This window comes from Pongo abelii, chromosome 7 (genome assembly GCF_028885655.2).
Source record: "Pongo abelii isolate AG06213 chromosome 7, NHGRI_mPonAbe1-v2.0_pri, whole genome shotgun sequence".
Taxonomy (NCBI): Eukaryota; Metazoa; Chordata; class Mammalia; order Primates; family Hominidae; genus Pongo; species Pongo abelii.
The window spans coordinates 41,179,531-41,207,347 of record NC_071992.2 but is presented as its reverse complement, the minus strand read 5'-3'; the positions used below and the strand labels follow the sequence as shown (position 1 = coordinate 41,207,347).

General features: G+C 35.8%; 1 protein-coding gene across 29 annotated transcripts in view; it reads right to left on the bottom strand.

The window, feature by feature from the left end:
- The window catches only part of ADAM32 (ADAM metallopeptidase domain 32), a 203,450-nt gene that overhangs the window by 69,500 nt on the left and 106,133 nt on the right, over positions 1–27,817 (bottom strand). For 18 of the 29 annotated variants that reach the window (XR_008527866.2, XR_008527867.2, XM_054561463.2 and 15 more), the window contains 3 exons: positions 16,465–16,645; positions 6,076–6,168; positions 4,538–4,736 (listed from right to left, as the gene is read on the bottom strand). Coding sequence is in view for 27 of the 29 variants with exons in the window: in XM_054561463.2 (XP_054417438.1) it covers positions 4,538–4,736; positions 6,076–6,168; positions 16,465–16,645 (473 nt within the window). In the remaining 2 variants the exon portion in view is untranslated. The remainder of the gene's footprint in view (positions 1–4,537; positions 4,737–6,075; positions 6,169–16,464; positions 16,646–27,817) is intronic. The other 11 variants (XM_054561466.2, XM_054561469.2, XM_054561482.2 and 8 more) reach the window with 2 other exon arrangements.

The following is a 27,817-nucleotide window of genomic DNA, read 5'->3' as shown; positions in this document are numbered from 1 at the left end:
CTAGAACTCCCAAGAGTACATGCCCTTTGTCTTCAGTGACCAGAATGGGTAAGGAAGACCATCAGGTGGGGGCAGGGCTAGGCATGTCTGAGCTCAGACTCTCCTTAGTCGGGTCCTGCTGCGGCTGCTGTGTGGGGTGAGGGTGAGATTCCCAGGTCACTGGAGTTGTATACCTAGGAGGATTATGGCTGCCTCTGCTGAGTCATGCAGGTTGTCAGGGAAGTGGGGGGAAGCTGGCAGTCACAGGCCTCAGCCAGCTCCCATGCAAACTGAAGGGTCTGTCTCACTCTCACCGTGCCCCACTTCAACAGCCCTGAGTCCGTTTCCTTCTCCCTGTGAAGTTTTACCCCATGCTCCTCTGGCCGTCCTCCAGATAGATCCCTGTGGTGCCAGGCAGGGATGGTCTGCCTGGGGACCCAGCGAACTCCCGAGGTCTTTCTCCTGCTTCATCTACCCCTGTATTTTGCCCAGCTCTCTAAATTGACTCAGCTCCAGGTAAGGTCGGAAACTTCTCCCTCAAACAGACCTTCAGTTTCTCCAGTGGGGGTGTGTGTTCAGGAGAGGAGGAAGGGAGGGTCCCCCTTTCCCACTTCCACAGTTGGGGCACTCACAGTATTTGAGGTATCTCCCAGGTCCTGCAGGAGCAGTCCACTTCCTTTAGAGGGTCTGTGGGTCCTCTCAGGATTGTTGGTTTGTTCTTGCAGTTGATTTGGAGCTAAAATTCACAATGTGAGCCACCACACACTGTCCCATCCGGAGTTGTAATCTAGTCCTGCCTCCCATCCGCCATGATGATCCATCTCAATTTATAAGTTTTTATGTTGCATATTCCTTAACAAATTATTATAGTAATAATTACTTCAGTAGTTTTTTCTTTAACCTTTATACTAGAGACACATTGCCATTTCGGTATTTGGTATTCTGAATTTGACTATATACTTACTCTTACCAGTGAATGTTATATTTTTATATATTTCCATACTACATATTAGTCTTTTTGTTTCACATGGAAGAACTCCCATTGACATTTGTTGTAAGATAGATCTAGTGGCAATGAACTCCTTGAGCTTTTGTTTGTCTTGGAAAGTTTTATCTTTCCTTTATTTCTGAAGAAGAGCTTTACCAGATAAAGTATTCTTGATTGACATTTTTTTTTTCTTTCAGCACTATATCATTCCACTCTCCTCACTGGCAAAGCATCTGCTGAGAAAATCCAACTTATATGTTGGATTATGTTACTTAATCTTTTTTTTTATCTTGCTTCTTTCAAAATGTCATTATATTTATTGGCAGTTTTATTATAATATGTCTTGGTGTAGTCTTGTTTGAATTAAACCTGATTGAAGAATTTTGAGCTTGGTATAATCTTCTTTGGATTAAACCTGATTGAAGGATTTTGAGCTTCCTGTACCTGCACATTTATATCTTTCCTAACATTTTGGAAGTTTTCAGTTATTATTTTAAATATGCTTTCTGTCCTTGTCTCTCTTCTCCTTTCTTACCTCTTATAATGAGAATGTTAGCTTTCATGATGCTGTTTCAAAATCCCATACTGTTTGTTTCTTCATTCCTTTTCATTCTTTTTTATCTCTCCTCTAGTTGTATATATACAAGTAATCTGTTTGCAAGTTCACAGATCTTTCTTTTGCTTTGTGAATTCTGTTGTTGATGTTATCTATTGCATTTTAATGTTATTCATTGTGTTCTTCAGCCCAATAATTTGATTATTTTTTATAAAAATATATGTTGCTTCTCTGTGTTCTTCTGAGGTTTGCTGAGTATCCTTAGAACAATTATTTTGAATCTTGTTCAGGCAATTTGAAGATCTTTATTTCTCTGGGATCAGTTATTAGAAAATTATTGTGTCATTTAATGGTGATAAATTTCCCCAGTTTGTCATGTTTCTTATTGCATTGCATTGATATCTTCAAATTTGATGGAGCAGTCACCATTTTGAAACTTTACAGAATGCTTTCACTGATTAAAAAAAAATCTTACTCTATGGGTGGGAAAAAGGCTGTTAGAAGGGTAGAGTTGGATGGTTCTGGCTTTGGTGAAGACACAGCAGTGTACCCTCCATGCATTTCTGTCAGCTGAGGTCAACATTAACAAAGATTCCAGGGGGTCCTCAGCAGCTAAAGCTGTGGTATCTGCAGGGGCAGTGAGACTGTTGGGTTTTCAATGGTGAAAGAGCCTGGAGCCCTCAATCTCTTTTTCTCCCACCAGGGAGGTCATGGCCCCGGGCAATTTCATTTGGCACAAGGTCTGGTTTGAGGCATTCCCTCACTGGTGTCTGATGCACAGTGCCCATGCAGTAGCCACAGAGCCAGGGTCTGAATCACAAACACACAAGAAGAGACCAAAGGGTACAGGGCAGCAGTGACACTGGTGCCTAGGGTGAAGACAGCCCTGCTTCCACATAAGTAATGATGTACAAAATAGAGTAGGTGTTTGTGGAGCAGATGGAGTCAGCGTCTCAAGCACATGTGGGTATAGAGCAACAAAAGTTCCTAGGTTCAGTGTGAAGACTCACACATAGCTGCACTATCTCTGAGCCTGAGGCGTGAGTGCACACAGTGCAGACAAGAGCCACAGCTCCAGGGTCAGGGGTGTGCACAGGGTTGGGAGGGGCAGTCGCTCAAGTCCCAGAGCTATAAAACAGTAGCTGATTCTTGGAGGAAAGGCACATTTGGATCTCATTTTCCATGGAGCCAGAGGCAGGGATGACTGTTGGTTACCTCAGTGATAAAAGATGCCACTGTCCTCTGCAGAGGACACTGGAGATGACAATGGCACATGCTGAGTGGCTAATACTGATAGCCTCCTCCCTTCTTTGTTCATAACCATCTCCATATATCTCAGATGTGCTGCTGTAATCAGCAATCCTTCTTTACAGTTTTTCCCATTTTTTCTCTGCTGTGCTGCTACAGGGTTCTTAGATGGACCTTGGAGCCTTCACAAGACTATTATCCTTCATAAATAGTTGCCTATTTTTTGTTTTTTGTGAGGGGATGAAGACCAGCATCCTAAAAATCTTTTGCACAACAAAGGAAAAAATCAACATAGTGAAAAAGCCAACTTTTATAAAATAAGATAAAGTATTTGCAGATCATATATATAATGAGGAATTTATTTCCAAAATATATCAGTAACTCATAAAACTCAGTAGCAAAAAAAAAAGCCCGATCAAAAATGGAGAAAAGATTGAATAAACATTTCTCCAAAGAATACATACAATTCATCAAGACATATATGAAAAGATGCTCATCACTAATCACAGAACCACAATGAGATACCACTTCACATCTGTTAGAATGATTATTGTCAAAAAGATAAAAGATAACAAATGTTGGTGAAGATGTGGAGAAAAGAAACCCTCATACACTGTCGGTGGGAATATAAGTTGGTACAGCTGCTAAGGAAAACAATATGGAACGTCCTTAGAAATCAAAAGTAGAACTACCTTATGATTCACCAATCCCAACTGAGTATAGATTCAAAGGAAATGAATCAATATTGCAAAGAGATATCTGCACCCCCATGTTTATTTCTACATTATTCACAATAACCAAGATTTGGAAACAAGCAGTGTCTATTTGATTGAAAAAGTATAACACAATCTGATGGAATGAAAGTCAGAGTTTTATTTTTGTTCTGAGTATAAGAGAAGAAAGTTCACTTTTAGCTTAGGTAAACAGATAAATGTATTAAAATTGTGATAGATATATGTCTGTGTTTATATAGATATATACATATAAACAAACACACAAAATGCAATATTATTCAGAGTAAGGAGGAAAATCCTGCCATTTGCAATAACACAGATGAACCTGGAGGCCATTATGCTAAGTGAAATAAGCTAGATACAGAGAGGTAAATAACACATGATCTCACTTATATATACAATCTAAAATTGTCAAACTTAAAAATGCAGAGAGTAGAATGAAGGTTGCAAGAGGCTGAGGTAAGGGGAGAAATGGCAAAATGATAGTGAAGGGGTACAAAGTTTCAGTTATGCAAAATAAATAAGTTCAAGAGATGTAATGTATAACAATGTGGCTTTAGTAAACGACATTCTATTATATATTTGAAATCTGCAAAAAGGATAGATATAAAAATTCTTTTAAAGGATAAAAAAGAAAATGGTAACTATATGAGATGATGGACATGTTAATCAACTTAACTGTGGCAAATATTTCACAATGTATACATATATCAAAACAAAATCATACACCTAAAAACATACATACAATTTTTGTCAATTATACGTCAGCAAAGATGGAAAAAATATAAACATTAAAAAGAAGAATTAGTGTGTATATGTTTGGTTATACGTATAATAAAATATATATATTCCACATTTTATACTATATAAAACATTCTGCTTATATATATAATAAAATATATATAAACAATATTCCACATTTTATACTATATAAAACATTCCACATTTTATATATATGAAAATATTCCCCATTTTCCTGGTAATGTTAATAACAATGTTAAGGGCTATTGAGATGTAACAAAAAGATATTACCTTTTCCAAATACACTTTCACAACGTGCATCGAGATCATGGCAGTCTCCATCATAACAAATAAACTTATTATTTTTGCATGAAAGTCCATTGATTAAAGTTATGTCAGGACCACATTCTGGTGAGCTTCCATTACAATTTTCAGCGATGTCACATTCAGGATGTGCTTTCGGCCTACATTCAATGCCTGATTGTAAAATCTAAGAGAAATTAGAAAATAAAAAATAAAGCATTACAAATAGGATTACTGTTTATTAATATTTACTTCAAAATTGTGTTAATCATTTTTGCTTTAGTCGATCCATTAATGTATATTAATACTTTTTTGTACAAATTACTATGCTAATAATATAAAAATATAAATGGAATGTTATTGACTAAAATAGGAGCTAAGACATATGTACAAGAAAATGCAAAACAAAAATCTGATGTGATGAAAGTCAAAGTTTTATTTGTTGTCTCAATGTAAGAGAAGAATGTTCACTTTAAGCTTAGGAAATTTATTTCTTTTGGGTGAAAATAATGTAATTTAATCCATTTCTAAATGAAATATACTTTTTCAAGCCATGGTTTGTAAGTGTGGAATACTTTAAAATTCTATGACAAATGTGAAACATAAATAACTGCAGAGGGAAACAGAAGTGTTATTAAAAATGCAGTTCAACTATGAGAGTCTTTGGAGAGGAAGGAACCCAACTATAATCTTTCTCTCAAATCATGGAAATATGTAGACTCTTTCATACATAGAATTGTGGAAATTTACAAAAAGAATCTCAAATAAAACATCTATCTCATAATTCTTAATTGATGACTTCCAGCTGACACTAAAAAGATTACAGAAGTAAGAATGCAATCAGATAATAACACCCTAAGGAAAGAATACATAAAACTGCATCAGTCCAGGACAGTCATGAAGGTAGACTGCATTACAGATAATTCAACAGAGGTATTCTCATATGAGAAACTTGTTAATAATATTTTAGAAGAGCTGAAAAGAAAAACAGAAAACAGGAGTCAATGTCTTCACTGTATAAATTAAAACATAATCTTTAAGTCAAATGATCTTTGAATAATAAGTTCAAAGTTTAAATGTTATGCTACATGTACCATGTGGAAAATGTTACTTCTAGTGAGTTTCATTCCTTATACATTTAAGGAAATCTGCTATATCTTTCAATTACACATAACTAGATACTTATTCACAACCCATAAAAACATTTTTATTTACAATAATATAAATATTGTATCATGCAAATAAATAATTGTTCCATTCAATGGAGGTCTTCTGTATTGAAGAATTGTATAATATCTCTAAATCAAGGCTTTAAAAAACAGCATCAACTTAGTGAAAATACTGGCATATGGAACACCTAAGAAAAGTTAATAAAAATCAGAAATCTGATTCTGAATTTATTATCTTTCTCTTTATCTGAAAAGTAACTTAATTGATGTAATTACAGCTGTAGATCTAAGTGTTGTAAAGTACCCTGCACATGATTTGTTATATATTTGAAAGATGTTCATAAGCTTAAATCTTACTTGACAGTCTTTGCAGCACAGTCCTTTATAACATTTTGCTCCGTCTTTCAGTACACAAGTTCGAAAATCACAACAGCTATCAGGTCCACATTGCTATGAATTAGTGAAATGTACAAGTAAAAATACATCATGACAATAGTAAAATCTTTACTAGGAGTTATATTTTGATGGGCTTACTGTTTGAATTTGGAAAAGGATATGAATGCTGCTGATAGTTATAGGTTTTAACATCTCTAAACATTTAAAACACTAATGTAGGACTTTTACTACCAGTCACAAGAGAGTAACTAGTAACCTACTTACCTTCCTCTGGACTATATTCTCTACTTAAAAGACAAGGAGAATGTCAGAATGGATAAAAAGTAAGCCCTCACTATATGCTGCCTATAAAAATACATCATGTATGAAGACACATAGACTGAAAATAAAGGCATGGAAAAATATATTACATGCACATGGAAACACAAAAGAGCAGGAATAGCTATATTTATATTAGATAAAATAGACTTCAAGTCAAAGACTGTAAAAAGAAACAAAGGTGGTCCCCATATACTACTAAAGTAGTCCATTTAGCAAGAGAATATAATAATTCTAAATATAGTGTACCCAACACTGGTGAACCCAAATATATAAAGCAAACGTTAATAGACATAAAGAGAAAGAAAGAATAAATTATAGTAACATGTGGACAATTCAACAATTCACTCAGTAATGGAAAGATCACCCAGACCAAAAAAAAAAAAAAATCAACAGAGACATCAGAGTTAAACCACACTCTAAACCAAATGGACCTAACACAACATTTCTTCAAACAGCTATAGAATACATATTATTTTCATTAGCAAGTGAAACATTCTTCAGAATAGACCATATGCTAAGCTAAAAAACAGATCTCAACAAATTCAAAAAAAAAATTAAAATCATATGAAGTATCTTTTCTGAATAAAACTAGAAATCAATAACAAGAACTTAGAAAACTACACAAGCACACAGAAATTAAACAACATGCTCCTGAATGATCAATAGCCAATGAAGAAATAAAGAATAAAAACAAAAAAATTGTTTGAAACAAATGAAATAGAAACACAGCATAACAAAACCTATGAGATACAGCAAAAGCAGTACTAAGATGGTAGTTTATAAGGATAAATGCCTACATCAAAAAAGGAGAAAAATTTCAAATTAGCAACCTAATGATGCACCTCAAGGAACTAGAAAGGCAAGAAGAAACCAAACCTAAAATTAGTGGAACAAAAGAAATAATATAGATCCGAGCAGAAATAAGTAAAAGGGATTCTAAGTGCAAGTTGAATAAAAAAACAAAACCCATCCATCTGCTGTCTTCGAGAGATCCATCTTATATGTAAAAAGCCAGTAGGCTAATAGTAAAGGGTTGGAGAAAGATCTATCATGCAAATGGAAAACAAAAAAGAGAGAAGTCAATATTTTTATAGTAGATAACACAAACTTTGGACCAAAAACAGTAGTAAAAGATAAATAATGACATCACATAATGATAAAGAGTTCGATTCAACAAGAAGACTTAATGGTACCAAATACATATGCACTGAACACTGTAGAACCTAGATTCTAACTACTTCTAAACCTACAAAAACACTTAGTCACACAATAATAGTGGAGAACTTTAATACCCCACTGACAGTGTTAGACAGACCACCAAGACAGAAAACTAAAAAAGAAATCCTGAATGTAATTTAACACTTGACCAACTGGACCTAATACACACTTACAAAGTACTTCACATGTCAACAACAGAATATACATTTTTCTTATCAGTGCACAGAACATACTCTAAGATCAACCACATGCTCAACCATAAACCAAGTCTAAATAATTTTTTTAAAAATTAAAATTATACCAACCATACACTCAAGCCACAGTGAAATAAAAATAGAAATCAATACCAAGAAGATATCTCAAAAACCACACAATTACATGGAAACTAAACAACTTGCTCTTGAATGACTTCATGTTGCTGAAAGAGGCACCAAAGAGGGTGGGAAAGAATGTCTTGAATTGCCAACAGCAACCATCCCTTATCCCCCAGCAGCAGCTTCATGGTGCGGAGAATATGTGTGATTCAGGGAGGAGAGCACAGTGACTATGAGGCTTTGCATTGAATTCAGTGTTGCCCTGACACAGTGTAAAGCAGAATCAGGCTATACTCAGCTGACGCCCATCCGTAGAGGGGGCATATAAACCAGCCCTAGCTAGAGGGGAATCATCCATCTGATCAGTCAGAGCTTGAGTTCCAGCAAGCCTCACCACCATGGGCTGGAGTACTCTTGGGCCCTAAGTGAACTTGAGGAGTAATCTATGACACAAGGACTGCAACAACTAGACAAGTCCTAGTGGTGAGCTGGGCTCTAAGCCAGACTGCAGGGGCAAATGACCTGTAGAGACACCAGCCAGGGAAGCTAAGCGAACACTTGTGCCATCCTTCCCCCAGCCTCAGGCAGCAGAGTGCACAGCTCCAAAAAGACCCCGTCCTTCTGGTTGAGAGAAAAGGGAAGAGTAAAGAAGACTTTGTCTTGCATCTTGGATACCAGATCAGCCACAATAAGATAGGGCACTGATCAGGGTGGTGAAGTCCCCATTCCAGGTCCTAGTTCCTAGACATTTCTAAACACACCCTGGCCAGAAGGGAACCTGCTGCCTTGAATGGAAGGACCCAGTCCAGGAAGGATCAATCACCTACTCACTAAATAGCCCTTGGGCCCTAAAGAATGAACAGTGATACCCAGGTAGTATGCTGTAGGCCTTGAGTAGAACTTAGTCATGCTGACTGCAGGTACACGCTCTACCACAGTGGGGTAGAGCACCAAGAGGGCTCTTGGGTTCCCTGATTCCAGGCCTGTTCTCTTAGATAGCACTTCTGGATCTGTCCTGGGACAGAGGGGAGCCCATTGCCCTGAAGAGTGAGTCCCAGGCCTTGCACACCCACAACAAGCTGACTAAGGAGTCACTGGACCTAAACTCAACATCAGTGGTGGCCTGGCATTACTCCCTGTGGGCCTGTGGTGGCAGAGGCCATAGGGTGAGGGTCCTCAGCCTATGGGAAAAAAAAGTAAGAGTAGGAGGGACTGTGTCAAGTGGTTGGAATGCCAGATCAGCCACAGTAGAACAGAACACCAGGTGTATTTCTAAGGTTTCTGACTCCAATCCCTGGCTCCAGGATGGCATCTCTGCACCTGCCCAGGGGCTGTGAGAACTTGCTCCCTAAAGGGGAGGACACAAGCCTGGTTGGCTTTGCCACCTGCTGATCGTGGAGCTCCAGGGCCTTGAGTGAACATAGGCAGTAGTCAGGTAGTGGTTTCAGCAAGCCTTGCGTGAGACCCAGTGCCAGGCTGACTTCAGGTCTGATCCAGCACAATCTAAGTGGTGGTGGCCACAGGAAGGTGTCTCTCCAACCCCAGCTCCAGACAGTCAGCACAGAAAGAAAGAGAAATTCCATTTGTTTGAGAGAAAGTAAGGAAACAAAACAAGTGTCTCTGCCTGGTAATCCAGAGAATTATTCTGGATATTATCCAAGACCACCAAGACAGTACCTCTAAGAGTATGCAAAAAACCACACCATTACTGAGGTTGGGGTGACCCCTAATGCAAATATGGCTTAAATCATAGCACTTAAGTCCTTTCAAATACTCTGGAAAACCTTCCCAAGGAGGATGGCTACAAATAAGCCTAGATGGCAAAGACTATAATAAATACCTAACTCTTCAATGCCCAGAAACCAAAGAACATCCACAAGCATCAAGACCATCCAAGAAAATCTGACTTCACCAAATGAACTAAATAAGACATCAAGGATCAATCCTGGAGAAACAGAGATATGTGACCTTTCAGACAGGGAATTCAACATAGCTATTTTGAGGAAACTCAAAGACATTCAAGACAACACAGAGAAGGAATTCAAAATTCTATCAGATAAATTTTAAAAGTAAATTGAAATTATTTAAAAAATCAAGCAGAAATTCTGCAGTTAAAAGACGCAATTGACATACTGAAGAATGCATCAGAGTCTCTTAATAGCAGAATTGACCATGCAGAAGAAAGAATTAGTGAGCTTGAAGAAAGGCTATTTGAAAATCCACAGAGGAGACAAATAAAAAAAGACTAAAAAAGAATGAAGCATATCTACAAGATCTACAAAATAGCCTCAAAGGGACCAATCTGGGAGTTATTGGCCTTAAAGAGGAGGTAGATAAAGAGATGGGGGTAGAAAGCTTTTTTCAAAAATATAATAACAGAACTACCCAAACCTAAAGAAAGATATCAATATCCAAGTACAAGAAGGTTATAGAACACCAAGCAGATTTAACCCCAAGAAAACTACCTCAAAGCATTTAACAATCAAACTCCTAAAGGTCGAAGATAAAGGATCCTAAAAGCAGCAAGAGAAAAGGAACAAATAATATACAATGGAGATTCAATATGTCTGGCAGCAGACTTTTCAGCAGAAACCTTACAGGTCAGGAGAGAGTGGCATGACATATTTAAAAGTGCTGGAAAAAAAAAAACTTTTGCCGTAAGATAGCATATCTGGTAAATATATATATATATATATATATATTCTTTAAACATAATGGAGAAGTAAAGACTTTCCCAGAGAAACAAAAGCTGAGTGATTTCATCAACACCAAACCTGTCCTGCAAGAAATGCACAAGGGAATTATTTAACCAGAAAGAAAAAGGAAGTTAACGAGTGATAATAAATCATCTGAAGGTACAAAACTCACTGGTAAGAGTACCTACAAAGAAAAACACGTTATTATTATAACACTTTATTATTATAACACTTTAACTGGGATGCATAAAACTACTCTTATTCTAAGCAGAAAGACTAGATGATGAACCAATCAAAATAATAACTACAACTTTTCAAGATATAGTCAGTACAATATATATAAATAGAAAAAACAAAAAGTTGAAAATCGGGGAGGAAGTAAAATCACAGTTTTTATTAGCCTTCTTTTTGCTTGTTTGTGCACAGTGTTAAATTGCTATCAGCTTAAAATAATGGGCTATAAGATAGTATTTGCTAGTTTCATGCTAACCTCAAATCTAAAAACATATAACAGATACACAGAAGATAAAAAGCAAGAAATTAAATCATATCACCAGAGGAAAATCACCTTTACTAAAATGAAGATGAAGGAAAGAGGAAGATGAAGGAAACAGAAAGGGAAGGGGAGGAAAGGAAAGAGGAGAAAGGGGAAAGGAAAGGAAGAAGAAAGACAAATAATAAAGAGACAGGAGAAAGTTCTTATTTATCAATAATAACATGGAATGTAAATCAACTAAATGCTCCAATCAAAAATCAAAGAATGGCTGAATGAATTTTAAAAACAAAAGAAATTAATGATCTGTTGCTTACAATAAACACACTTCACCTATAAAGGCATACACAGACTGAAAATAAACGGATGGAAAGGGATCCTTTGCCAACGGAAACTAAACAAAGAGCAGGAGTAGCTAGACTCATATCGGACAAAACACATTTCAAGACAAAAACTATAAGAGACAAAGAAGGTCATTATATAATGATAAAGGGGTCATTTCAGCAAGAGTATATAACAATTGTAAATACATATGCACCCAACACTGGAGCACCCAGATATATAAAGCAAATATTATTAGAGCTAAAGAGAGAGCTAGACCCCAATACAATAACAGCTGGAGACTTTGACACCCCACTTTTAGCACTCAGCAGACCTTCCAGACAGAAAATCAATAAAATCAATAAAGAAACATCAAACTTAATCTGTACTATAGATCAAATGAATCTAATAGATATTTACAGAACATTTCATCCAACAGCTGAAAAATACACATTCTTTTCTTCAGAACATGAATCATTCTCAAGTATAGACAGACCATATGTTAGGTCACAAAAGAAATCTTCAAGCATTCAAAAAAATTAAATAATATCAAGCACCTTCTCTGACCACAATGCAATAAAACAAGAAACCAATAACAAGAGGAATTTTGGAAACTATTACAAATACATGGAAATTAAACAATATGCTCCTGAATTCACAGTGGGTCAATGAGGAGATTAACAAGGTAATTTTAAAATTTCTTGAAACAAATGATAATGGAAATACAACATACCAAAACCTATGGGATAGAGCAAAACAGTACTAAAAGGTATGTTTATAGCTCTACGCACTTATGTCAAAAAAGAAGAAAAACATTTCTATATGGTAACAGTGAACAATCTGAAAATCAAGAAAGTAATCCCATTTACAATAACTATAAATGAAATAAAATGTCTAGGAATTAGTTTAATCAAATAAGTGAAAGATCTCTACAATGAAAACTATAAAACATTGATGCAAGAAATTGAGAACACCAAAAATGAAAAAATATTCCATGTTCATGGATTAGAAGAACCAATATTGTTGAAATAGCCACACTACCCAAAGCAATCTACAAATTCAATGCAATCTCTATCAAAATACCAGTGACATTCCTCACAGAAATAGAAAAAAAAATCCTAAAATTTATATAGAACCACAAAAGACCCAGAATAGCTAAAGCTATCCTGAGCAAAAAGAACAAAACTGGAGGAATCGCATTACCTGATTTCAAATTATACTACAGAGGTATACTAATCAAAATGATATGGTACAGAAACATAGACCAGTGGAACAGAATAGAGAACCCAGAAACAAATCCATTAATCTACAGTGAACTCATTTTTGACAAAGGTGCCCAGAACACACACTTGGGAAAGAACAGTCTCTTCAATAAGTGATGCTGAGAAAACTGGATATCCATAAGCATGACAATGAAACTAGACCCCTCTCTCTCACCATATACAAAAATCAAACGAAAATGTATTAAAGACTTAAATCTAACACCTCAAACTATGAAACTACTACAAGAAAACATTAGAGAAAGTCTCCAGGACATTGGACTGGACAAAGATTTCTTGAGTAATACCCTACAAGCACACAAAACCAAATGAAACATGAATAAATGGGATCACATCAAGTTAAAAGCCTTCTGCATAGCAAAGAAAGCAATCAACAAAGTGAAGACACAACCCACAGAATGGGAGGAAATATCTGCAAACTACCCATCCAACAAGGGATTAATATCCAGAACATATAAGGAGCTCAAACAACTCTATAGGAAAAAATCTAATAATCTGATTTAAAGGTGGGCAAAATATCTGAATAGACATTTCTCAAAAGAAGACATACAAATGGCAAACAGGTATATGAAAAGGGGTTCAACATCAATGAGTATCAGAGAATTGCAAATCAAAACTACAATGAGATATCATCTCATCTCATTTAAAATGGCTTTTATACAAAAGGCAGGCAATAACAAATGCTAGTGAAGATGCGGAGAAAAGGGAATCCTTGTACACTGTTGGTGGGAGTGTAAATTAGTACAATCACTATGTAGAACAGTTTGGAGGTTCCTCAGAAAACTAAAAATAGAGCTACCATATGATCTAGCAATCCCACTCCTAGGTATGTACCCAAAAGAAAGGAAATCATTACGTCAAAGAGATATCTGCACGCCCATGTTTACTGCAGCACTATTCTCAATAGCCAAGATTTGGAAGCAGTCTAACTGTCCATCTACAGATGAATGGATAAAGGAAATGTGGTACATGTACACAATGGAGTACTATTCGCCCATAAAAAAGGGATGAGATTTAGTCATTTGCAACATGGATGGAACCAGAGGTCATTATATTAAGTGAAATAAGCCAGGCAGAGAAGGACAAACACTACATGTTCCCACTTATTTGTGGGAGCTAAAAATTAAAACAATTGAACTCATGGAGATAGACAGTAAAAGGATGGTTACCAGAGGCTGGGAAGGGTAGTTGGGCAGGTGGGGAGGGGACAAGGGAGTAAGGATGGTTAATGGGTATGAAAAATTAGTTTGAAAGAATGAATAAGAGCTAGCATTTCATAGCACAACAAAGTGTCTGCAGTCAAAAATAATCTAGTTGTACATTTTTAAATGAGTAAAAGAGTATAATTGGATTGTTTGTAACACTGTAACACAAAAAAAAAAGTTTGAGGGAATGAATACCTCATTTACCTTCATGTGATTATTATGCATAGCATGCCTATATCAAAATATCTCATGTAACCTATAAGTATATGGTAGATGTATGTGCAATAGATGTATATATAAATATACACATCTACTACCCACAAAAATTAGAAATTTTTTAAAAAGATATAATATAGACAAAAGAAAAGAAAAGTTGGTTAAGGGATCTAAAATACAGGTAAATGGAAGGGATTAGTGCTAGCACTCAATAGTACAGTAGGGAAATTATAGTTAATAATTTATTGTATACTTCAAAATAGCTAGAAGGGAAGAATTATAATATTCCTAGCACAAAGAAAATATAAATATATGAGGTGGTACATATTCAAATTACCCTGATTTGATCATTATGCATTCTATACAGGTATCAAAATATAACATGTACCCCCAAAATATATACAACTATCATATATCAAAAAATTGCTTAAAAAGTAAATTTTAAATGTTTTCTCCACAAAAAAATAAGTATGTGAGGTGATGGATTTGTTAATAACCTTGACTTAATCATTACAGAAAGTAAATGTATATCCAAACTGCACTGTATCCCAGAAATATATAGAATTATTATTTGTCCATTGAAAATACTTGTTTTTAAAAAATCGCCAGTAAGAGCATGCTCAACATCACTAAAGTAATCAAGAAAATGCAAATTTAAACCACTACAAAACCACTGGAATAGCTAAAATTTAAGAAGTGGATAATAACAAATTCTAGCGCAGATATGAAGGAACTCAAAGTTTCATATGCTGCTGACAGGAGTGTAAAAAGATACAACCATTTTGGAAAATATTTTGGCAATTTCTTACAAATATACACGTATCATATGACCTAGCAGTTGTACTTTTACAAATTAAGAATAATGGACCAATAGTTTAACAACTTAAATGTCCATTAGCAGGTGAATGGTTAAAACAGATTGTGGTATATCCACACAATTAAATATTACTCAAAATTAAAAGGGAGAAACTATTGTGATATGAAATAAATGGATGCATCTCAAAAACACTATATTGAAAGGAAAAAGCCAGACACAAAAAAATATGTGCTGTCTCATTTCATTCATATGACTTTCTAGACCAGGCAAAGGTAACAGAATCAGAAATTATCTGGAGACAGGTGGAGGTAGAAATGACTGCAAATATGAATAAGCTTTTGGGGATGATGAAAATATATTTCTTAATTATACCAACAGTTACATACATTTGTTGAAACTCATCAACCCATACACTTAAAATGGGTGCATTTTATTGTATGTGGATTATACCCCAATAAAATTGATTTTTAAAAAAAAATCAAGAACCAGGTGTGGTAGCTCATGCCTGCAATCCCAGCACTTTGGGAGGCTGAGGCAGGTGGATTACTTGAGGTCACGAGTTTGAGACCAGCCTGACCAACGTGATGAAACCCTGTCTGTACTAAAAATACAAACTTAGCCAGGCATGATGGCAGGCACCTGTAATCCCAGCTACTTGGGAGGCTGAGGCAGGAGAATCGCTTGAACCCAGGAGGCAGAGGTTGAAGTGAGCCGAGATTGCTCCATTGCACTCCAGCCTGGGCAACAAGAGCAAAACTCCATCTCAAAAAATAAATTAATTAAAATAAAAAATAAAGAAAGATGACTTGTTCTACCAAATAGTTAAACATAATACAAAAACATAGTAATTAAAATAATGTGATATGGTACAAGTAATTCAGACCTATGGATGTAACAAACCCTAATAAATTTCTGTCTACCTTGTAACCAAGGAAATTTATAACATTTGCAGTACTGCTACAAATACTGAATTATATAAAAGCATTAAAACCTAGGCCTTTTGAATTCATTATATTTTCAGGGTTTCCCTATCAAGTGAATAATCAAAATATCTAGTGTTCATATTGATATTGATACAGATTCCTGTACTACTGATTCCATTGTGAAGTAATAACCTAAAGGACACATTGGGCTGCTTAATCAATCTTCATTAAGACATCTGTAAAATGTCCAAAGATTAAGCAGAGATTTGTAAAGAACCCTATATATTTAGTCTGAAACTCAAAAGCTTATTCTAGACTCTCCTGTTTCCCATTACTAATAATTTTTTGCAGTACATTGTAAACTTGTTCAAAATTCTTCAACCTACAAAATCTAGACAGCATTTTCTTGTATGTATTTCAACCCAACTTCACATACTGTCAACATTCTGCATGTTACTCATTCACATTTGAGATATATGACATTTATGAAAAAGATAAACTAAAACAATAAATTTATTAATCAATTTTCCTAGTTATCATACTTACAGCCTCAGTACCACAATCACAGATTTCATTTCCCTCCAATCTGCCATTGCCACAGACCGGTTTCGGAGATTTTTTTTGCATTTGTGGCTTATTCTGAAGACATTTGACACCCACATTTGAAATGAAATTTTGAAAGCTCCTCAAACTGCAACTGCTAAAAGTCTTCACACCATTGGATTGCCTAAAGATGAATCCATATAATGTCATTGGCAATATACTTCTGGAAACACATTTCTATATGATATAAATTAATTTCAAAATGTTAAATTCAATTGGCTATTACAAATGTTTATAATAAGTGCTTAGAGGCCAAAATCATACTTGAGGATGTCATGTGATTTTATTCACTGGAATACATGTTCTTAATAAAACAAAATTAAGTACAATTCAATAGCAACACACACAAACAGTAATCCAATTTTAAAATAGGCAAAGGATTTGAGCAGATATTATTCCAAATAAAAATCAGCACCCAGATTTGGACAGACATCACTTCAAATAAAAATTAGCACCCAATTAACCACAAAATTTTATTAAACAAATGATAATGTGCTTAGTCCTGAAGATCTCAGAAAAAAAGTGTATATTTATCAAAATTATATATTATTATGTCCATATACCATAATAAAGAGAATTCATTGAATAGTTCCATAGGAAGTCCATTTTTACTATATTTGTATGTAGTAAACATCTGTAAGGCAAGGAAGAAACTGAGATTTATTGAGTACCTATTATGTAACAGATTTCATTACTGATTTGTCTGTGCACATTGTCTTGAAAGTGAGGATTTAAGATATGAGATGTGGAAGAGGAGGCAGAGTAAGATCATGGAATAGAACCCTCCAGTGATCATCCCTCTGTAGGGACACTGAAGTGAACAATTATCCATGCAAGAAAACACCTTCACAAGAGCTAAAAGAATGAGGTAAAAGATCACAGTAACTGGTTTTGGCATAATAACAAGAAAAGACACATTGAAGAGCATAGAAATGACAGTTTTGCATTGCCTACACCATCCCTTCCCCAATCTGAAGCAATGCACGTAGAGAGTGAATTTGTCTTTTTAGGAGAGGGAGAAGGAAGGGTGCATGGGACTTTGCCTGCCTGAGAAGCCTGTACCAGCCCCACTACCATAAAACACAGCACCAGGCTGAACCCCATGGTCCCCGATTCCAGGCTGGTGCCCACAGACTTCTAGACCTGCCCCAGCTAAGAAGAAAACTCACCACCCCAGCAGGATAGAGCCAAGCTTCAGCCAGCTTCACCACTGGCTGATGAAAGAAGCTTTAGGCCATGAATAAATATCAGCGGCAGTCAGGTAATAGTGACTGTGGGTGTTAGGTGAGCAAACCCTAACCATTACTGTGCTGGTCTATGAGGCCATGGGCTTCAGGTGTGAGCCAGTATGCTGCCAGTTGCAGTGGCCATGAAAGTGCATGTATCACCTCTCCTGCAACTCCAGACAGTGCAGTATAGAGAGGGACTTCTTCTGCTAGGGGAAGAAAAAGGAAGTGAGCAAGAGACTTTGGGCTTGGAAACCCACAGAACTGTCTCTGATATTCCCCAAGTCCATCAGGGTTGGATACATAGGAATCTTCAAGACAGCCACAGCATAATTGAGCTTAAGGTGCTATCTAGTGCTGAAATGGCAGCAGTGACCATGGTCTTAACTCATCAGTCAGTACTCTTAGAATTTCTGTAAGGTCCTCTGATGAACGACCAGTACAAACAAGGCCAGACTGTAAAGACGAGAATGAATACTTAATTCTTTAATGCCCAGATACATCCATAAGCATTAATAACATTCAGGAAAATATGATCCCATCAAGTATAATAAATAAGGCACCAGTGACCAAACCTGGAGAAATATATGTAAACTCTTACACAGAGAATGTAAAATAGATGTTTTGAGGAAGCTCAAATAACATCAAGAAAACACAGAGAAACAATTCAGAAAATTAATTATCAGAGATACTTAACAAAGAGATTGAAATAAGTTTAAAAATCAAGCAGAATTCCTGGAGCAATAATAGACAAACTGAAAAATATATTAGAGGGTCTCGAAAGCAGAAGTGATCAAACAAAAGGAAGAATTCATGAGCACAAACACAGGCTATTTGAAAATATGTCAAGAAGAAAAAAGAAAAAATGAATTTAAAAGAACAAATAACACTTCTTGGATCAGTGAGATACCAAATGTAAGAGTCATTGGCCTTCAAAGGGAGTAGAGGAAGAGAAAGGGGGCAGAAAGGTTATTCAAATAAATAATAACGGAAAATTGTCCAAATCTCAATATAAATATCCAGTTACAAGAAGGTCAAAGATCACCAAGAAGAGTCAACCCAAATAAAACTACCTCAACGCATATAAGAATCAAACTCTCATAAGTCAAGGACAAGAGAGACTCCTAAAAGTAGTAAGATAAAAGAAGCAAATAACATATGAAGGAGTGCCAGTACATCTGGCAGCAGAATTCTCTATGGAAACCTTAAAGACCAGGAAGGAGTGGAATGACATATTCCAAGTCCTGAAGGAAAAAACTTTCATTATTATTATTATTATTATTATTATTATTATACTTTAAGTTTTAGGGTACATGTGCACAATGTGCAGGTTAGTTACATATGTACACATGTGCCATGCTGGTGTGCTGTACCCATTAACTCGCCATTTAGCATTAGGTATATCTCCCAATGCCATCCCTCCCCACTCCCCCCACCCCACAACAGTCCCCAGAGTGTGATGTTCCCCTTCCTGTGTCCATGTGTTCCCATTGTTCAATTCCCACCTATGAGTGAGAACATGCGGTGTTTGGTTTTTTGTCCTTGCGATAGTTTACTAAGAATGATGATTTCCAATTTCATCCATGTCCCTACAAAGGATATGGACTCATCATTTTTTATGGCTGCATAGTATTCCATGGTGTATATGTGCCACATTTTCTTACTCCAGTCTATCATTGTTGGACATTTGGGTTGGTTCCAAGTCTTTGCTATTGTGAATACTGCCACAATAAACATACATGTGCATGTGTATTTATAGCAGCATGATTTATAGTCCTTTGGGTACATACCCAGTAATGGGATGGCTGGGTCAAATGGTATTTCTAGTTCTAGATCCCTGAGGAATCGCCACACTGACTTCCACAATGGTTGAACTAGTTTACAGTCCAACCAACAGTGTAAAAGTGTTCCTATTTCTCCACATCCTTTCCAGCACCTGTTGTTTCCTGACTTTTTAATGATTGCCATTCTAACTGGTGTGAGATGGTATCTCATTGTGGTTTTGATTTGCATTTCTCTGATGGCCAGTGATGATGAGCATTTTTTCATATGTCTGTTGGCTGCATAAATGTCTTCTTTTGAGAAGTGTCTCTTCATATACTTCACCCACTTTTTCATGGGGTTGTTTCTTTTTTTCTTGTAAATTTGTTTTGAGTTCATTGTAGATTCTGGATATTAGCCCTTTGTCAGATGACTAGGTTGCAAAAATTTTCTCCCATTTTGTAGGTTACCTGTTCACTCTGATGGTAGTTTCTTTTGCTGTGCAGAAGCTCTTGAGTTTAATCAGATCCCATTTGTCAATTTTGGCTTTTGTTGCCATTGCTTTTGGTGTTTTAGACATGAAGTCCTTGCCCATGCCTATGTCCCGAATGGTAATGCCTAGGTTTTCTTCTAGGGTTTTTATGGTTTTAGGTCTAACGTTTAAGTCTTTAATCCATCTTGAATTAATTTTTGTATAAGGTGTAAGGAAGGGATCCAGTTTCAGCTTTCTACATATGGCTAGCCAGTTTTCCCAGCACCATTGATTAAATAGGGAATCCTTTCCCCATTACTTGTTTTTCTCAGGTTTGTCAAAGATCAGATAGTTGTAGACATGTGGCGTTATTTCTGAGGGCTCTATTCTGTTCCATTGATCTATATCTCTGTTTTGGTACCACTACCATGCTGTTTTGGTACAACTACCATGCTGTTTTGGTTACTGTAGCCTTGTAGTATAGTTTGAAGTCAGGTAGCGTGACGCCTCCGGCTTTGTTCTTTTGGCTTAGGATTGACTTGGCGATGCGGGCTCTTTTTTGATTCCATATGAACTTTAAAGTAGTTTTGTCCAATTCTGTGAAGAAAGTCATTGGTAGCTTGATGGGGATGGCACTGAATCTATAAATTACCTTGGGCAGTATGGCCATTTTCACAATATTGATTCTTCCTACTCATGAGCATGGAATGTTCTTCCATTTGTTTGTATCCTCTTTTATTTCATTGAGCAGTGGTTTGTAGTTCTCCTTGAAGAGGTCCTTCACGTCCCTTGTAAGTGGGATTCCTAGGTATTTTATTCTCTTTGAAGCAATTGTGAATGGGAGTCCACTCATGATTTGGCTCTCTGTTTGTCTGTTATTGGTGTATAAGAATGCTTGTGATTATGGTACACTGATTTTGTATCCTGAGACTTCGCTGAAGTTGCTTATCAGCTTAAGGAGATTTTGGGCTGAGACAATGGGGTTTTCTAGATATACAATCATGTCGTCTGCAAACAGGGACAATTTGACTTCCTCTTTTCCTAATTGAATACCCTTGATTTCCTTCTCCTACCTAATTGCCCTGGCCAGAACTTCCAACACTATGTTGAATAGGAGTGGTGAGAGAGAGCATCCCTGTCTTGTGGGAGTTTTCAAAGGGAATGCTTCCAGTTTTTGCCCATTCAGTATGATATTGGCTGTGGGTTTGTCATAGATGGCTCTTATTATTTTGAGATAAGTCCCATCAATACCTAATTTATTGAGAGTTTTTAGCATGAACGGTTGTTGAATTTTGTCAAAGGCCTTTTCTGCGTCTATTGAGATAATCATGTGGTTTTTGTCTTTGGTTCTCTTTCTATGCTGGATTCTAAATGCTCCAATTAAAAGACACAGACTGGCAAATTGGATAAAGAGTCAGGACCCATCAGTGTGCTGTATTCAGGAAACCCATCTCACATGCAGAGACACACGTAGGCTCAAAATAAAAGGATGGAGGAAGATCTACCAAGCAAATGGAAAACAAAAAAAGGCAGGGGTTGCAATCCTAGTCTCTGATAAAACAGACTCTAAACCAACAAAGATCAAAAGAGACAAAGAAGGCCATTACATAATGGTAAAGGGATCAATTCAACACGAAGAGCTAACTATCCTAAATATATATGCACCCAATACAGGAGCACCCAGATTCATAAAGCAAGTCCTGAGTGACCTACAAAGAGACTTAGACTCCCACACAATAATAATGGGAGACTTTAACACCCCACTGTCAACATTAGACAGATCAATGAGACAGAAAGTTAACAAGGATACCCAGGAATTGAACTCAGTTCTGCACCAAGCAGACCTAATAGACATCTACAGAACTCTCCACCCCAAATCAACAGAATATACATTTTTTTCAGCATCACACCACACCTATTCCAAAACTGACCACATAGTTGGAAGTAAAGCTCTCCTCAGCAAATGTAAAAGAATAGAAATTATAACAAACTGTCTCTCAGACCACAGTGCAATCAAACTAGAACTCAGGATTAAGAAACTCACTCAAAACTGCTCAACTAAATGGAAACTGAACAACCTGCTCCTGAATGACTACTGGGTACATAACAAAATGAAGGCAAAAATAAAGATGTTCTTTGAAACCAACGAGAACAAAGACACAACATACCAGAATCTCTGGGACACATTTAAAGCAGTGTGTAGAGGGAAATTTATAGCACTAAATGCCCACAAGAGAAAGCAGGAAAGATCCAAAATTCACACCCTAACATCACAATTAAAAAAACTAGAAAAGCAAGAGCAAACACATTCAAAAGCTAGCAGAAGGCAAGAAATAACTAAAATCAGAGCAGAACTGACGGAAATAGAGACACAAAAAACCCTCCAAAAAATTAATGAATCCAGGAGCTGGTTTCTGAAAGGATCAACAAAATTGATAGACCGCTAGCAAGACTAATAAAGAAGAAAAGAGAGAAGAATCAAATAGATGCAATAAAAAATGATAAAGGGGATATCACCACCGATACCACAGAAATACAAACTACCATCAGAGAATACTACAAACACCTCTACACAAATAAACCAGAAAATCTAGAAGAAATGGATAAATTCCTCGACACATATACTCTCCCAAGACTAAGCCAGGAAGAAGTTGAATCTCTGAATAGACCAATAACAGGCTCTGAAATTGTGGCAATAATCAATAGCTTACCAACCAAAAAGACTCCAGGACCAGATGGATTCACAGCCGAATTCTACCAGAGTTACAAGGAGGAACTGGTACCATTCCTTCTGAAACTATTCCAATCAATAGAAAAAGAGGGAATCCTCCCTAACTCATTTTATGAGGCCAGCATCATCCTGATACCAAAGCCTGGCAGAGACACAACAAAAAAAGAGAATTTTAGACCAATATCCTTGATGAACATTGATGCAAAAATCCTCAATAAAATACTGGCAAACAGAATCCAGCAGCACATCAAAAAGCTTATCCACCATGATCAAGTGGGCTTCATCCCTGGGATGCAAGGAAAAAACTTTCAACCAAGAATATTGTACCCAGGAAAACTATCCTTAAAAATGAAGGAGTGATTCAAAACTCTAGACCAATGAAAGTGGAGGGAATTCATCACCACCAAACTATAAGAAATGCTAAAAGAAGTTTTTCAGTCTGACAGAAAAGGATGCTAATGTGCAACAAGAAAACGTGAAGGTACAAAAGTAAACAAACAAATTTAGAACACTCTAACACTGTAACTATGGTGTGTAAACCATTCATATCTTTGGTATAAAGATTAAAAGCCAAAGATATTGAAAACAATAACTATAACAATTTTTAAGAGATAGGTAATATAAAAATATGTAAATTTTGAGATCAAAAAGTCAAAATTGGGGAGAAGGGAGTTAAAGTATAGAGTTTTTTAGGTTGTGTTTGTTCCATTCTTTGTGATCAAAAAGTGGGTATTATCAAAAAAACAAAAAATTACACACTATAAAAGATAAAGATAAAGGCAATATCTTGAACATTCTTAGTGAAAATGTAAATTACACAACCATTATGAAAAACAATATGAATCTTCCTCAAAAAACTAAAAATAGGACTACTATATGATCTAGCAATCCATGACTAGGTATATATCTGTAAAAAAAAAAAACAGAATTTCACAGAGATATTTGCACTGCCCTGTTTACTGCAGCACTATTCACAATAGCGAAGACATGAAATTAATCTAAATGCCCATCTACAGATAAACTGATTTTTAAAATGTGGTATATATATAAATGGAATATTATTCCACCATAAAAAGGAATGGAATCTTATCATTTCTGACAATATAAATGGAGCAGGAAGACATTATGTTAAGTGAAATAAGCCAGACACAGAGACAAACACCACATGATCACACTAACGTGTGAAATTTTTAAAAAGTTGATTTCATCTCACACCAGTTAGAATGGCAATCATTAAAAAGTCAGGAAACAACAGGTGCTGGAGAGGATGTGGGGAAATAGGAACATTTTTACACTGTTGGTGGGACTGTAAACTAGTTCAACCATTGTGGAAGTCAGTGTGGCGATTCCTTAAGGACCTAGCACTAGAAATACCATTTGACCCAGCCATCCCATTACTGGGTATATACCCAAAGGACTATAAATCATGCTGCTATAAAGACACATGCACATGTATGTTTATTGTGGCACTATTCACAATAGCAAAGACTTGGAACCAACCCAAATGTCCATCAGTGATAGAGTGGATTAAGAAAATGTGGCACATATACACCATGGAATACTATGCAGCCATAAAAAATGATGAGTCCATGTCCTTTGTAGGGACATGGATGAAGCTGGAAACCATCATTCTCAGCAAACTATTGCAAGGACAAAAAACCAAACACCGCATGTTCTCACTCATAGGTGGGAATGGAACAGTGAGAACACTTGGACACAGGAAGGGGACCATCACACACCGCTGCCTGTCATGGGTTGGGGGTGGCGGGGGGATAGCATTAGGAGATACACCTAATGTAAATGACGAGTTAATGGGTGCAGCACACCAACATGGCACATGTATACATATGTAACAAACCTGCACATTGTTCACATGTACCCTAGAACTTAAGGTATAATTTTAAAAAGTTAAAAAAAAGAAATCAGGAAAACAATTCATAATTTCAATGAGAAATTTAACAAAGAGATAGATATCATAAAAAAGAATCAAACAGAAACCTTGAAAGTGATTATTTCAATAAATAAAATTAAAAATACAAATGAGAGTTTCCATAATAGACCAGATTAATTGGAAGAAAGAATTTCTGAACTTGAAGACAGAGCTTTTTAAATGACCTGATCAGACAAATTATATACATATATGACAGAAAGCCTACATGACACATGAAACAGCATACAGGAACAAAATATTCACATTTTGGGACTAGAAGGAGAAGAGACGTAAAGGCATAGATGACTTAGGTAAGGAATAATAGCTGAAACTCTCCAAAGTTTTGCAAGAGATATAGACATCAAGATACAGATAACTAAAGATCTTGAAATATATTCAACCCAAAAAGGTCTTGTTCAAGGCACATATAGTCAAACTACCAAAAGGGAAAAACAAAGAGAGAATCCTAAAAGCAGAAAGAGAAAAATGTCAAGTCATGTATAAAGGAATACCCATGAGAATAACAGTAGATTTCTCAGCAGAACCCTTATAGGCCAGGAGAGAATGAAAGTATATATTCAAAGTACTGCAAGAAAACAACTATCAGCCAAGAATACACAGAAAAGCTATCCTTCAAAAATGAAAGAGAAATAAAATGTCTTTTTCAGACAAGAAAAAAACAAAGAATTTGTCACCACTAGACTAGTCCTATAAGAAATGCTTAAGAGACTCCTAAACCAGGAAGTAAAAGGAGAATAGCTACTATCCTGAAAACACATACAAGTATACTACTCACTGGTGGAATAGATAAGAAAAGAAAAGGAGAAGAGAAAAAAAAATGTTAAATGCTATCACGACCCAAATAATCTAATGTAAAGGTATACAATAAAACAGGAAGAAAGGCTGAGCATGGTGGCTCATGCCTGTAATCCCAGCACTTTGGAAGGCCAAGGTGGGTGGATCACCTGAGGTCAGGAGTTCGAGACCAGCATGGCCAACATGGTGAAACCCCATCTCCACTAACAGTACAAAAGTTAGCCAGGCATGGTGGTGCACACCTGTAGTCCCAGCTACTTGAGGGGCTGAGGCAGGAGAATCATTTGAACTCAGGAGGCAGAGGTTGCAGTAAGCCAAGATCACACCACTTCACTCCAGCCTGAGTGACAAAGTGAGACCCTGCCTAAAAGAAAAAAAGAGGAAGAATGAAAGAAAGAATATATCAAACAATCAGAAAATAATTGACAAATGACAGGAGTAAGTCCTAATTTATTAATAACAATCTCAAATGTAAATGGCTTAAATTTCTAAATTAAAAAATATAGACTGGCTGAAAGGATTTAAAAATATATATGCTGCCCACAAAAACTCACTCGCATTGTAAAGACATGTAGACCAAAAGCGAAGGAATAGGAAAAGAAAATTCTGCACAAACAGAAACCAAAAGCACGAAAGAGTAGCTATACTTACATCAGAAAAAAAATAGATTATAGGACAAAACACATAAAAAGAAACCAAGTCATTATATAATGATAAAGAGAACAATTCAGCAAGAGTATATAAAAATTATAAATATACATGCACCAAACACTGGAGCACCCAGATATATAAAACAAATATTATTAGAACTAAACAGAGAAATAGACCCCAATACAATAATAGTTGTTGACTTCAACACCCCTCTTGAAGCATTGGACAGATCATCTAGGCAGAACATCAACAAAGAAACATCAGATTTAATCTGCAGCACTATCAAGCAAATAAACCTAACAGATATATACGGAAGATTTCATCTAATAGCTGCAGTCTAAACATTCTTTTCATTAGTACATGGAACATTCTCCAGGATAGTCCACATGTTAGGCCACAAAACAAGTCTCAATTAATTTTAAAACACTGAATACATATTAAGTACCTTCTTAGACCATATGAAATAAAAGTAAAAATCAATAATAATAGGAATTTTGAAAACTGTACAAATACATGAAAGGTAAACAAATGCTCCTGAATAACCACTGGGTCAATGAATAAATTAAGAAGGAAACAACAAATTTCTTGAAACAAATGAAAATGAAAACAAAATATATCAAAACTAGTGACATACACAAAACAAGTACTAAGACAGAATTCTATGACAATAAATGTCATCAAAAAAGTAGAAATATTTCAAATAACCTAATGATGTACCTCAGGAACTAGAAAAGCAAGAAAAAATCAAACCCAAAATTAGTAGAAAAAAATAAAGACCAGAGCAGAAATAAATGAAATAGAACCTAAATAATGAAAAGAACTAAAGAAGCAAAAATTAATTTTTGGAAAATGTAAACAAAATTGATATACAGATATCTAGACTAAACAAGAAAAAATTAGTAAAGACTCAATAAATTAATACATAATGATAAGGAGACATTACAACAGATACCACAAAAATACAAAAAAATCATTAGAATCTATTGTGAACAACTCTATGCTGACAAATCGGAAAACCTAGAGGAGACAGATAAATTCCTGGACACATACAACCTACCAAGATTGAACAAGGAAGAAAAGAAAACCTGAACAATCTAATAACAAGTAATGAGACTGAATCAATAATCAAAAGTCTCCCAACAAAGAAAGCCCATAACCACATGACTTTACTGCTAAATTCGATCAAACATATAAGCAAGAACTAACACCAGTTTTTCTCAAATTATTCCAAAACATCAAAGAAAAGGAAATTCTCGCTAACTCAGTCTTGAGGGAGGCCAGCATTACCCTGATAGGAAAATCAGACAAGGACACAACAAAAAAAAATAAAACTACAGGCCAATATCCCCAATGAACATAGACACAAAAATTCTCAACAACGTATTAGTAAACCTAATCCAACAACACATCAAGGAGATATATTATATAATGATCAAGTATGATTTATACCAGGATGCAAGGATGGTTTAACATATATGAATTAGTAAATATGATACATCACATCAATGGAATGAAGGACAAAAACTGCAAAATCATTTCAATAGCCACAGAAAATGCATTTGATAAATTTCAACATGCCTTCATGATAAATACTATCAATAAGTTATAGAAAAAAATGTACCTCAACATAATAGGGCCATATATAACAAACCCACAGCTAACACCCTACTGGACAGGAAAAAGCTTAAAGCCTTTCTCCCAATAACTGG